Below are 12,710 nucleotides of genomic sequence, written 5' to 3'. Positions count from 1 at the left end.
TTCTGGCACATCAGCATGTCTTTGTTTATGAAACCATACTGAAGTACAATTTCACGAAATGCCCCACATCTGTCATTTTAACAACTGTCCTCCTTTAAAACAACTGGTTACAATATTATGACTTGTCTTTTTTTTCCCTCTGTGGCCCTAATATTCTATCATTTTATATATAGCCTTATAGTCTATGGGAAACTGTAAATTATCTAATGATAGCAACATCATCTAAAAATCATTATTTATCCAAAATGATTGAAATTAATGATCACAAACGTTTAAATAATGACAGTGGGTCTAGTTATATGTGATAACAATGTATAGTGAGCAGTGAAATAACTATTGGTTTCCATTTGTGGTGACTGCTGACTGACATTAGGGATGAGATTAAATAGATCCTGGAATTTAGCCTGGTCTGGAGCAGGCTAGCTCCACAGAATAAATCTCCATGGTAATTTATACCATAACATATCCTCCTGCCCCCTATCCAGCTTTAGTGCAACCGGATTACGGATCAATTGAGCCAGGATCACCAAGATATCCTGGCTTAATCCCTTATCCTAGTTTTGTGCAACAGGCCCCTAGTTGCTTAGTTCCAGAATTAATCTGCTGTTTTGAACGAATCAGTTGAATGAATGCTTCTATGACTCGTACATTAAGGCGGTGATTTGGCGCCACCTATTGGCGGTTTTAATTTCATAATTAAAAATATATAATTTATTATTTTTTAGCATCTAATTTTTTCTATATTAAAATGATTATATTTAAATCATTAATCTCATAACATTATTTATGTTGTAACATTATTTGTGTTATAATTGCAGTGTAAATGCATGGTTAGAAAAAAAATGGTTAGAACATAGTTAGAAAAAAATGCTCCTGGAAATCAATTTAAGGGGTCAAATATTGGCTCTTAATGGTAAAGTTAATGTCTGTTGGTGATATTTCATTTAAAAAAATATATATATATAAGCAAAGTTAAACATGACATTTACTATAAAACCAATACAATTAATGAATCACACTTGTGAATTTACCTTCAAATGTTTTATCTTCAATATTTTTGGTATAATTGTTATTATAATAATAATAATTCCAAATTTTGATAATCATAAATACATGCTATAATAAATTATATGATTGTTATTAATATTACGATATAAATGTATATGAAAGGTAATCATTTCTGAGGGAAAAATAAAAAAGGTTGAGGCCAATATAAACTCTACTTTTTTTCTGTTTGGTATTGTAACTTGACTTCGACTTGACCTTTAGCAGGACTCGACTTGACTTGCTTGAAGTGAACCACTGACTTGACTTGGTTGTGTGCACTGTGACTTAGACTTGCTTGAGACTTGATGGTAGGGACTTGAGACTTACTTGTGACTTGAACATGTGTGACTTAAGCCCTATTCGGACGGGACTAGTTTAACATGGAGAGGTGGGGTAAAAATCAGCAGGGGATCAAATAATTATTTCCCCCACTGTGTGTGTGTGTGTATGTGTATGTGTATATATATATATATATATATATATATATATACACACTTAAAACATCATCACACGCCCCTCGATATATCAAACATTTCCAATGAGAGTGACAGAAGTCACAGTATATTTACTAGCTGAAATTAAGAGAGCCTAATCTACTTTTTACTTAGTTATAATGCAGCTCAAAGTGGTTATTTGATTTTTTTAAAAAATGGTACAATAGCTCTATATTGATAAATCACACAGTTCAATTACTTTTCCATAAGAAAGTCTAAACCCAGGATAGAGAGGCTGAGTGAATGTGGTCTGGACTCTGTGGATGAGGGTCATTGTGTCAGAGACACTGTAGAAGGACAGAGATCCTGCACTGTGATCCACATACACTCCTATTCTACTGCTGATGGACTTTACAGGGAGAACAGTCACTATGCTTTTGTGACAGTATGAGTATCCGGAGTCACCGAAGCACAAACTCCAGGAATCATCATTACATCCAAATAAGTGCTTCCAGCTGACATAATTTTGCTTCCCGCAGATGTTCTTATATGACACTGCTACTTCCACAATGCCATGTTTACACTGCTCAATCTCCCAGTAAGAGCGTCCACACACACTCTTTGTACACAACACCTTCTCCCAGTAATTAAATCTTTCTGGATCATCAGGATAGTTATAGAGTGCGTCTTGAATCTCTGTGTCATAAATCACTCTGTTCCCATCAGACAGATGGAGGAGTGGATTCACTATGCTCAGATCCAGAGTCAACTGGCAGGAGTCTGATGGAGACAAAACAGGAACAGAGGAGTTCAGTTCATCAAGGAAAATAGCTTGATGAATCTCATAAATGTTTTTAATTGCTAGAATCTCTCTGTTTTTAGATACAAAGTAGAAATTGTATTTGGTTAAAATGTCACCAAGCAGCTGAAACACTTGGATTTTATCTAAGCCAGAACTGTCCACTACCTATTAAACTGTGATATTGTGAAGTGAATACTGAAGCTGAAACCCAGAGTGCTGTCAAACAATACAAAATAAGAGGAAAGAACGTTGCACAAATAAATTGAAATGTTTATATTTTACTATAATGTTTTATATACACCTCGGTCCAAAAGTATGCAAACACTAGTGAAACTGCTTTTATATTTTTACTAATTCCAAAATATATAATTGACATGAGTGAAATTAGATTTGAAAATGCACATGAATTTCTCAGTTTTTGGTTTGTCTCTTGTGATAGAAATATTTTATGTAATGGGTATTTTCAACATTAAATACACAGAGAAATGCAGACTAAGGATGATCAGGTCAAAGACCATATACTTACCCAAAAAGTGTTTAACACAGTAGAACTAACAGTCATATGATTAGCTCAGATCATTACAAATCAATCACCAGAACAAATCACAGTGAAGAAGACTTGAGTGACATTGATTTTTAATCAACTGTATGATATAAATGTACATGTATCTTTCTATTCAGGAGACTCACTTAGTTGTAGTGGCCAGTGATCTCCCGGCCATGATTAATACTTAATTTCTGCAAGAACAACTTGTGAGTCGCGCAGCTGAGAAAAAGATTCTACGCTGAAAAGACAACAACAGAACATCTATGTGTGATTGAGCTGAGGAATAGAAGTACTAAAGATTCTACACTCAAAAGACCACCGCAGAGACAGTGATAGTGTTGGAAGACTATAGAGCCGCCCTCGGGGTGAGGCTGTAATACTCTGAGTTAGTATTAATGATCCTGTGACAGACCAGCGTACACCTGAGGAGGACGGTGAGAGTGTATAGATGCTGAATGTAGCAGGGTGAAGTGTATCCGTGTTGATTATTGGCCAGTGTTATGTGAAAACATTGAACCTATCAGCAGTCTGGTGTCATGGTATAAAATGGGGAGGTTTTTGTCACTTGGGATGCGTTGACACCCGTACCGCCCCTTTACGGAGGCCGCCATTTATGAATGGGAGAGTAGGAAGTGCTGTCTCAGCTCTGTGCGGCCGTGCACAGGCTGCCCCGGGCTTTGAGGTTGGTAACCTACGTCTGTTTTGAGGATTTTCATCAATGGAACGTGTATTTACTATTTTGAGTCTGTGTAGTTCATTGACGAGCAACCGGCGGCATGTTGAGGCCAGCGAACACGCATATTGCTGCGCTGAGAACGTTTCCGGTATGTATGAGAGCCATTCGCGTGGTTTGTCTCTTTTATTGTTTTATTAGTAATTTTTCTGTTTCATGTTCGACAGATTTGAGTGACGAGAGCAAGGGTTTCACCTCTATATTGCGGGACGAGATGCGCGTCTGTTGACGTAACGCACTGCTGTCTTGCCTGGGCTTATTTTGGTCGTGTCGGAGCGAACTTGAACTTGCATAACCGTGAGCCGGGATGATTGCTCGCCTCAGTGTGAGAACTAAAGTGGGAGCGTGGCGGGCGATCGTGACCTTGCTGGTTTCATTTTGATTTGTTTCTTGTTTGTTTCGAATTGTAATTGAGCTTTCTTTATTTTGTCTTGTGCTCATTTTTGCGTGTTTTGTAATTTCCTTTCCTTTTGTTTAAGTTTACTTTTGAGTTACAGAACAAGATTGAAAGGAATATTGTTTTTTGTGTATTTTTATTATTCTTTGTTTGTGAACTGACTGTTTCTTTCTTTGGGGGCTGGCTCGTACCAGCTAGTTAATGTTTATTGCTCGTCTTTTCTTTTCTTGTAAACAGCGTGACGAAGAAAGGTAGAGGAGGGGTTTAGCCGCTGTTTAATGGGGTTCACAATGAGTGCTGTGCTTATTGAGTGACCTGACTACACCAGAGTGGGTGTGTGTGGATATTAAGTGTGTTGTGTGAATTGAGGGTCACAGCAGGCCATCTCCCTCTCAATTAAGCTTTCTCGTGTATTTGTTTGTTTGTATTTATTATTTCTTTATTTTGAAGTCTTGTAAAGTGTTGTTTTCCTTTTTCTTTTTGACGTGAATATTGAGCCCTTGATGGATTAATGTATTGATGGTTTTAAATTTTGTATTTGAATAAAACTGCCTCATCATTGATATTCCCTGGCCTATGTCTCTCTGCTCACCCATTTCTTTTGGTAACGAACCTGTGCGCTCCCTGATTTGGGGCTGAGAGTTCCCGGTATATACCGGGTGGCGTAGTCGAACGTTATATAATTGTTTCATACAGTTCCCTCAAGTACCTGACGCCACTGGTTACATAAAGACCTGTGTGCTCATGTGTGATTGAGGTAGTGATAGTAGCTTCTTGACGGGACGCCGTCAACATGCTTCAGGGAAGTATTGGATCTGTCATTAAGGGTGCTTTCACATCTGTAGTTCGGTTCATTTGGTCCGGATCAAAGTAATTGGTAATTGATCATTTTTATCAGGCTCCGCACCTCCTCACAACTCCAAGTTTGTCCACGAGCTGCCATGCTTAAAGTGCAAACTGTCAACAAACATTTCTCCTCATCCCATAATGCACAGTGCAGCTGACTACGGCAACTGGTTTAGTCCAAAAATGCGCAGTTCTTTGGCAGTTGGTTCTGTTCGAGGTCGGATCACGTTCTCACCACAAACGAATCGCTCCAGAGTTCATTTGAAAGCGTACTGAGACCACCTCTTCGAGGAGGTCTCGGTACGCTTGTTTGGTCCGCTTTTGGTGCGCACCCGAGTGCGATTGCCGCATTCTCACCTGCCCAAACGAACCGCACCAATGGGGAAAACAAACTCTAGTGCGATTCAACTGAACTAAATGAGGTAGGTGTGAAAGCACCCTAAGAAACATGGCTTTTCCTATAACTGCTACGCTGATGACACACAGCTAAACCTTGCGAAGACAGAGTTGTTTGTGGTCCCAGCCAACCCAACACTACACCACAACTTCTCCATTCAGCTCGGTTCGTCATCCATAACTCCATCAAGGTCAGCCAAGAACCTTGGAGTTGTGATTGATGATCAATTGAACTTCACATTGCTAGAACTGCCCGGTCCTGCAGATTTAACTTATACAACATTAGGAGGATCAGGCCCTTCCTATCAGAGCATGTCACACAACTCCTTGTCCAAGCGCTAGTTTTATCCAGACTGGACTATTGTAATGCTCTCTTGGCTGGTCTTCCAGCATCACTGTCAAACCTCTGCAATTGATCCAAAATGCTGCAGCAAGAGTGGTCTTTAACGAGCCGAAGAGAGCACACGTCACTCCTCTCCTCACAAAATTGCACTGGTTGCCAGTTGCCGCTCACATCAAATTCAAATCACTGATGTTTGCCTACAGAACAACCACTGGCTCTGCTCCATTTTACTTAAACTCATTACTTATGACTTATGTGCCATCCAGAAACTTGCGCTCTGTTGTCTTGTTGTGCCATCTCGAAGAGGCACAAAATCTCTTTCTCTGACCTTTTCCTGGTCTGTTCCCTGCTGGTGGAATGACCTGCCCAACTCAACCAGAGCTGCTGAGACTGTGGCCATTTTCAAGAAACGTCTGAAGACGCATCTTTTTCGGCAACACTCCATTAATACTAACACCTTCTCCTCCATTCTATTCTATTCTATTCTATATCTATCTTAATTGTTTTTTTTACATGTACTGCGTTAGACTAAACTGGGAAGGGTCATATCACTTACATATTGTTGTCCTATTAGTTTAACTGCTTCTATTGTTCTCATTTGTAAGTCGCTTTGGATAAAAGTCAGATTAAGTAGGTTGTATTTGTATTAAGAATTTCCACGACACTCTGTTTTGCTTTAAACCACTGGGGTCACATGGAGTACTTTAATGACCGCCTTTCTGAGGCTTGAAAGTGGTAGTTGTCAATGGAGGGACAGAAATCTCTCAGATTTCATCAAAAAGATCTTCATTTGTGTTCAAAAGATGAATGAAAGTCTTACGGGTTTGGAATGACATGAAGGTGAGTAGTTAATGACATAATTAAAAATTTTGGGTGAATTAACCCTTTAATGCCAGCAGCACTATAGCTGATGTGACGAGAGAAATAAACCTGATGATCCCGTTCTCCAGCATGATTTGAGATCATCAAAAGAGCATCTTGTGTTTTAATGAAAGAAAATCTGTACAAAGAGTGTAATTTCTGGTTTAGAATTTTCAATGTGGTCTCAGATTTCTGGACGCCATGTTAAATCTACAGCTATCTGTGCTTGCATGCCTTCATAGTAACTTACATTGTAGGAACTCCTCCCTGGTCTGGGGGTCAGGAGAGGGAATGATCTCGACGCATTTCACTATGGAAACATTCGACGTTTTCAGTTTAAAAAAGTTAATCTACATCCAACGCATTGCACTGTTTTTACATTATATTTCTGACATTAAAGGGATAGTTCACCCATAAAATAAAAATATGGTGTTCATTGAATGTTGGTAACCAGTCAGTTGATGTATCCCATTGACTTCCATAGTAGAAGTCAATGGGGTACATCAACTGTCTGGTTACCGACATTCTTCAAAATATCTTCCTTTGTGTTCAGCAGAAGAAAGACATTCATACAGGTTTGAAACAACTTGAGGGTTAGTAAATGATGACTGAATTTAAATTTTTAAGTAAACTATCCCTTTAAATCATGCTTTACTCATATTTCAGAGAGCAAATAAATGTCCTACATTTTACCTGTATCAGATATAATGTCTATTTTGTCTCTACATAAATCCTCAAGCTCCTTTCTCAGTTTAGAGACGGTTTCTCTTACATCATCAAAAGACAGCTGTGAAGCGGCAGTCATGTGCAGTGCTGTGCAGTCTGTGGATTCCCATAGAGGATCAGACAGAAACTGCAAAGTCTACAGACACACAAACAGAAACAAACACCATTATCAAAATATAGACATAAATCCGCACAAACTGACAAAATGAAGGAAAATTTGAGTATTTCTCTCCGTTCACAGAGACCATCACCTGACAGAATTTACGCTCTCATGAAATATGTAACAAATGTTCATAATCTTTATAAAATCATAAACGTTAATTGATCAAAACGTCAGCAAATTCACTGAGAGTGTATCAATCTAGATCTCTGTTACCTGCAGGAAATGGATATGATCCTGTGTGTGTGAAAGCTGCTCCAGCTCAGCGTCTCTCCTCCTCAGATCATCGATCTCCTGCTGCAGTCGCTCCAGTCGTTCTTCAGCTCGACTCACTGCAGTCTTTTCCTGATCTCTGATCCGCCGTATCACCTCAGAGCAGCTTCTCTCGATGGATCGGATGAGCTCAGTGAAGATCCTCTCACTGTCGTCCACTGCGGTCTGTGCAGAGCGCTGTTACACACACATCACAATCACACAGTGGCTTCAGCGGGACTGAGTATAGCTTCCCAAACATCTCTTCTCAAAACTCACCTTATGAGACTCCACATCATCTCTCAGCTGCTGAAGATCTTTCTCTCTCTGCTGGATTCTCTTTTGCCAGTTTATCTGCATGTCCTTCAAGCCACTCTGTAGAGAGAGAAAAAAAAAAAAAAAACATGTAAAAAAAAAACGTAATGTATCACAAAATGAATATGTAAAAGTTTGTGTGAATCCAAAGCTGGTGAGATGGCTCAGTGGTTCATTTATTTTGGAATGTTAGCTAAAGATTAAAAATATATATATAAAAAATAAAACACTAGGTTGTTTGATTGCAAAAGGTTTTGAATAAAGGTAAACATTTCTAAAGATATAGAAATCTCCCTGGACTAATATATTATTAATACTAATATGATTAATACCAATACCACTATACTAATATTACAAGATAACAGAGTCAGTTGGACATTATCGCAAAATAAACCCTTTATAAGCCTTGATCGCTTGGTTAAAGGTAGGGTAGGCAATTTCGGAGTGGCTAGCAATAGCAAGCTAGCTTTGAAAGCATGTGATCCCACCCTCCCTTCAGAGCATGAACGCGTACAGCTAGAGCAGAGTCAGCAAAGAGTCATGAGACGAGAGACGATGTTAAATTACCTCATGTCTCAAAGCACATAACATTACAATTAAGGCTGGGCAAAAAATAAAATAAAAAATTGATTTTTCGATTAATCGTTTTTTAAAATGTGGTCGATTCAATATCGATTCTCAAAAGCCAAGAATTGATCTTTTTTCCCTATGTATTTCCGCAAATATTGACCATAATATCTGATTGACGTTAATCTTATTATTACTAGTCATCTCCACTAGATGTCCTCCTCTTATTTACCTTGCGCTTGTTACAGCAGGGATCCTGTCATTCATTCAGTGCTGAACATGGCGGATACAGGTGCGGCTTTCAGCTTGAAAGACGTTCCGGACAATTGAAGGAACTGTCACGTCACTGTCCCGATCGGACCTGTGCTGCATGGTCACGGGATTTTATCATTTGCATGCGGTTTCAAGTCTTGCTAATCTAAGCATTGAAGCGAAAGAGAACGCGTGCACTGTGTGAGAAGTTTTGTGTGTCTCAGACAGTGTGCAAATAATAACATGAATTCTCTGTCTCGACTCCTTGTGCTTAAACGGACAAATTCACACAAATTTCTCTCAAAATGTCTGCCTTTGCGAGTATCCAAGTAAACATAGTTGGTTATGGCTTAAGTAAACAGTAGAGAAAGAACACGTGCTAATATTCCTGCTGTTCTTAATGTTAATCTTACTGCAAACGACAAAGAACTCACTCCCTGCTCTTTACTGAACGTTTTTGTAACTTTAATAAGGATTAATCTTTATATAATTCGTACAGTGAAGATTATATGCAGTGTCATTTTACATTTGATTACTTTATTCTATTTATGTTAGACCTACATGAAAAACCTTAAAAAACACTAATTATTTAATTTGTATCTTTGTCCTATTGTATTTATTTATTTGTGTTATTGCTTGTAGTTTAATTATTTGTTCTTTTTACTTTTCTATTCTACTAATTTCTATTAGTAGTGTTAGCTGTGGTATTGAAATTGGAATCGAGAATTGTTAAATTTCACTGGCATCTAAAATGTTGGGTGTCATGACCTTTTTTATTACAATACAAGGATACGTGGGTCAAAAACAAAAACAAAAAAACAATAAGCCAGTGAAAATGGAATCATTGTAATCAGTGAATCAAATCGATAATCGAATCTGGACATCTGAATCGATACCCAGCCCTAATTACAATAATAATGAACATAAACAACTTACAGAGCTCGCTCTTGTACCATCTGACTGCTACAGATTTAGTGTTGATAGTGTTGACATAGAAATGCAAAAATCCAAGTCTGAGGACATTAACAGCTCAGACTAGGACGTCACAAGGTTACCATCTCGTAATTACGGTTATGACATGGCATGAACGCACCACAAGTGCGTTGTTTTGGTTCAGGAGGAACTGCAAAAGACAGCTGTTGTTTGTTTGTGGCTCTCAGTGACTGTCTGTCTACAACTCTGCATAGCCTTAATAGCAGGTGCGCGGAGGTGTGGAAATGCATACTGTATGTTGACAGGCAGGAAGGACATTGCATCACTGCATTCGCACTGATTCAACAGAAGATATGTTTAGACCACTTCTATTATTGACTGCTATCAGGATATGAAGGGAGTTTCAAATAGTATAATAAAAAGTGTTTATAAAAAAAAAACTATAATGTTTGTTATGAACTCTAATGATAATGTATTGGTGTTAAAGAAAGAAAAAATTCTTTTTTAATCTCGTAACACTATTTTTTAAAGAAAAAATAGTGTTACGAGAAACCTCTTTATCATGGTCTTCAAAATGCAACAGTTACAAAATGATGAATTAATTTCAGAGCAGTTCTTCAATCCTCACCTCTTTCTCTGTCCTCTGTAACGCAGTTGACACAGTGTCGTGGTTTTGATGTTCATCCACCATACACAGCATGCAAATACATTTCTGGTCAGTGCGACAAAAAACCTCGAGAATCTTATCGTGTTTGTGGCAGATCATCTCCTGCAGTCTTCCAGTGGCATCGGTCACATTGTGTCGTTTACCAGGGTGAAACTCCTCATGACGATCAAAATGAGTTTGACAGTAAGAATACAGGCACACCAGGCAGGACTTGACAGCTTTGTATTTCCTTCCAGTGCAGATGTCACACTGCACATCTCCAGGTCCAGCAGGAACAGCAGTTTGGAGTTTAGTTGTCTTCAGTTTCTCCAACATTTCAGCAAACAGCACGTTCTTGAATAAAGCAGGTCTTGGACTGAAGGTCTGTCTGCACTGAGGACAGCTGTAGATCCTCTTTTGATCCTCCTGATCCCAGCAGTTTGTAATACAGCTCATACAGTAACTGTGTCCACATGGGATAGTCACTGGATCCTTCAGGAGATCCAGACACACTGGACAGCTGAACTGGTCCACTGAAATACTGGCTTCCGCCATTTTACTGCATGTGCACACCGTTATAAAACTGCAACGGTATGCCCATGCCAACAGTAGCCTACTTAAGTTTAGTTTTCTCTCCACTGAACAGCTGGTGTGAGACGTTGAAAACAGGCGTGTCTGTAAATTTCCAGATAATAAAAATGTCCACTAGGTGTCAGCCTCATACAGACACCGAAAGCTAGTGCTAAAAGTTACCCCATAACACGTGATAGTAATGGGAAGTTCGGATCATTTTACTGACTCGGATCTTTGAATCTCGTTCATCAAGATGAACGAATCTTTTTTCAAGTAATTTCGTTCATTTCAGCAGAATATAATTAAAATGTTACGTGTTGTCAAATTCCCCAAACATATCAAATGTTGATCACATTTAGAATAAGACAAAAATTGCAATGCAAGGACAAGGACAAATTATGAGAAACAGAAACGATTAATTCACTGCTTATCTGGGTCTTTAGGCTATGCAGTCTGTTAGTTTACCTCACCTCCTGATAGAGTCTCTCGTTCGTACCGTGACATCCTCATAAACTGAGCTTTGCAGTCTGTAGTACCGGAGTAAGTAAGTAACTGATTGCTAATATTTTACTATCAGATGCAATAGTTTATACTGTAAATACAGTAGGCCTAGTTTGATTTTCCTTTGTTTTATTCACACCTTTCATATTTTATCAAGCACTTTTTATGCTGCAACTCTTATGACTTAGTGTCATAAAGGCATGGTTAAAAAAAAGTTTCTTAGACTTTTGTCCAATTAAATCAATTATTTTTATTTGCTTCAATGCAGAACATCAGCATTGTGAAAAAGGACAACATATAGGCTACTGCACATTTGTGGTCTGTTCTCCCGAATTTATTTACGATATATTCCATTAATACTTCACTGGAATTCACGAAGAATCTCTCGTTATTCTCCTCAAATCCTCACTTTCCAGGTTTGTTTTCACAGGTAAATGCAATTTATAATCTGTCAAAATGACGGAAATCCCTTTGAAATAGTATCACGTAATGCTTAAGTTAATGAACATTTTTGATTAAGGCAACTAGCTACATAATACAGATATACCTATATTACTACAGTGGTATTTAACCCGTCCGTTATTGCTGTGGAAAGACTCGCGCTTTTGGGGTTATTTGGTCTGTTGAAAATACCTTGATGCTTTTGGGTGACTCTTTAACTATGGTACTTTTCTTGTCCCTGGATGAAATAATAAAATCTAAAAAACATTTCTTCTTTTTTGTTTTTGCCACACTTACTTCACCCCAAGGGGAACTTACAAAAAATGTATCATGGCTCAATCATTCTTTTTGTTATATAATATGAGGCCTTTTATGCATGGTTTGTACTGTTTTCCCTCTGTCCCTAAGCCAGACTTTGTACCTTCAACCTCGCTTAATTCTAAATTAAATATTTAAATAATGTAGATTTCAAGTACAAATGATAAAATAATGTCTATTTCAATTATACATATTATATATTGCAATATTTATTCACATTTTCCTATATTTTTCATAAGTAGAACCCTTGTCCCTTGGGTTCACTGTCATTTCCACCACACTGTACAAAATAGAATAGTTTTTATTTTCTGAAACTGTCTAGCTCAAAGAGTACCATAATTGAAGAATTACCCTTTTACACTTTTAAATTTCCTTTTAATGTTCTATGGTTGAAGGGTGAAATAATGTCATCTCACTGTGACACTTTTTTAACGTATTGTGTTCATAGAGCGAGCCTTTTCACTGATTGTTTACAGCTTAACGGAAGTTACACCCATAATTTGCGCAAAGCGTCATGGGGCATAGGAATAATGTGGATAGCATAATATTGTTCTTGCAATTGTTCCAGAGACATTGTTTTCAAGATGACAGCCTAGGCATCAGCAGAGACCATGCTAATG

General features: G+C 38.1%; 1 protein-coding gene across 1 annotated transcript; it reads right to left on the bottom strand.

The window, feature by feature from the left end:
- Positions 1 to 1,119: 1,119 nt before the first annotated feature.
- ftr93 (finTRIM family, member 93) lies at positions 1,120 to 10,884 on the bottom strand. Its single transcript, XM_084119418.1, has 6 exons — positions 10,240 to 10,884; positions 7,824 to 7,919; positions 7,509 to 7,742; positions 7,100 to 7,268; positions 6,657 to 6,716; positions 1,120 to 2,261 (listed from the first exon to the last, which is right to left on the bottom strand). The coding sequence occupies exons 1-6, from the start codon at positions 10,810 to 10,812 to the stop codon at positions 1,711 to 1,713; spliced, it is 1,683 nt and encodes a 560-aa protein (XP_083975544.1). The 5' UTR covers positions 10,813 to 10,884; the 3' UTR covers positions 1,120 to 1,710.
- Between the last annotated feature and the right edge of the window lie 1,826 nt (positions 10,885 to 12,710).

Source organism: Abramis brama (genome assembly GCF_963993115.1).
Source record: "Abramis brama genome assembly, chromosome: 7".
Lineage (NCBI taxonomy): Eukaryota > Metazoa > Chordata > Actinopteri > Cypriniformes > Leuciscidae > Abramis > Abramis brama.
Note: the sequence above shows the minus strand (reverse complement) of the source record. Positions and strands in the feature narration are given on the sequence as shown.

What these genes read in the sequence shown, in the direction of transcription:
- ftr93 (XM_084119418.1), bottom strand. Translation starts at nt 10,812, where the DNA reads ATGGCGGAAGCCAGTATTTCAGTGGACCAGTTCAGCTGTCCAGTGTGT. An exon ending in ATGATGTGGAGTCTCATAAG is followed by an intron (nt 7,743 to 7,823) that starts GTGAGTTTTGAG and finishes TGTGTGTAACAG; the next exon opens with CGCTCTGCACAGACCGCAGT. An exon ending in AGACATTATATCTGATACAG is followed by an intron (nt 6,717 to 7,099) that starts GTAAAATGTAGG and finishes ATGTTTCCATAG; the next exon opens with TGAAATGCGTCGAGATCATT.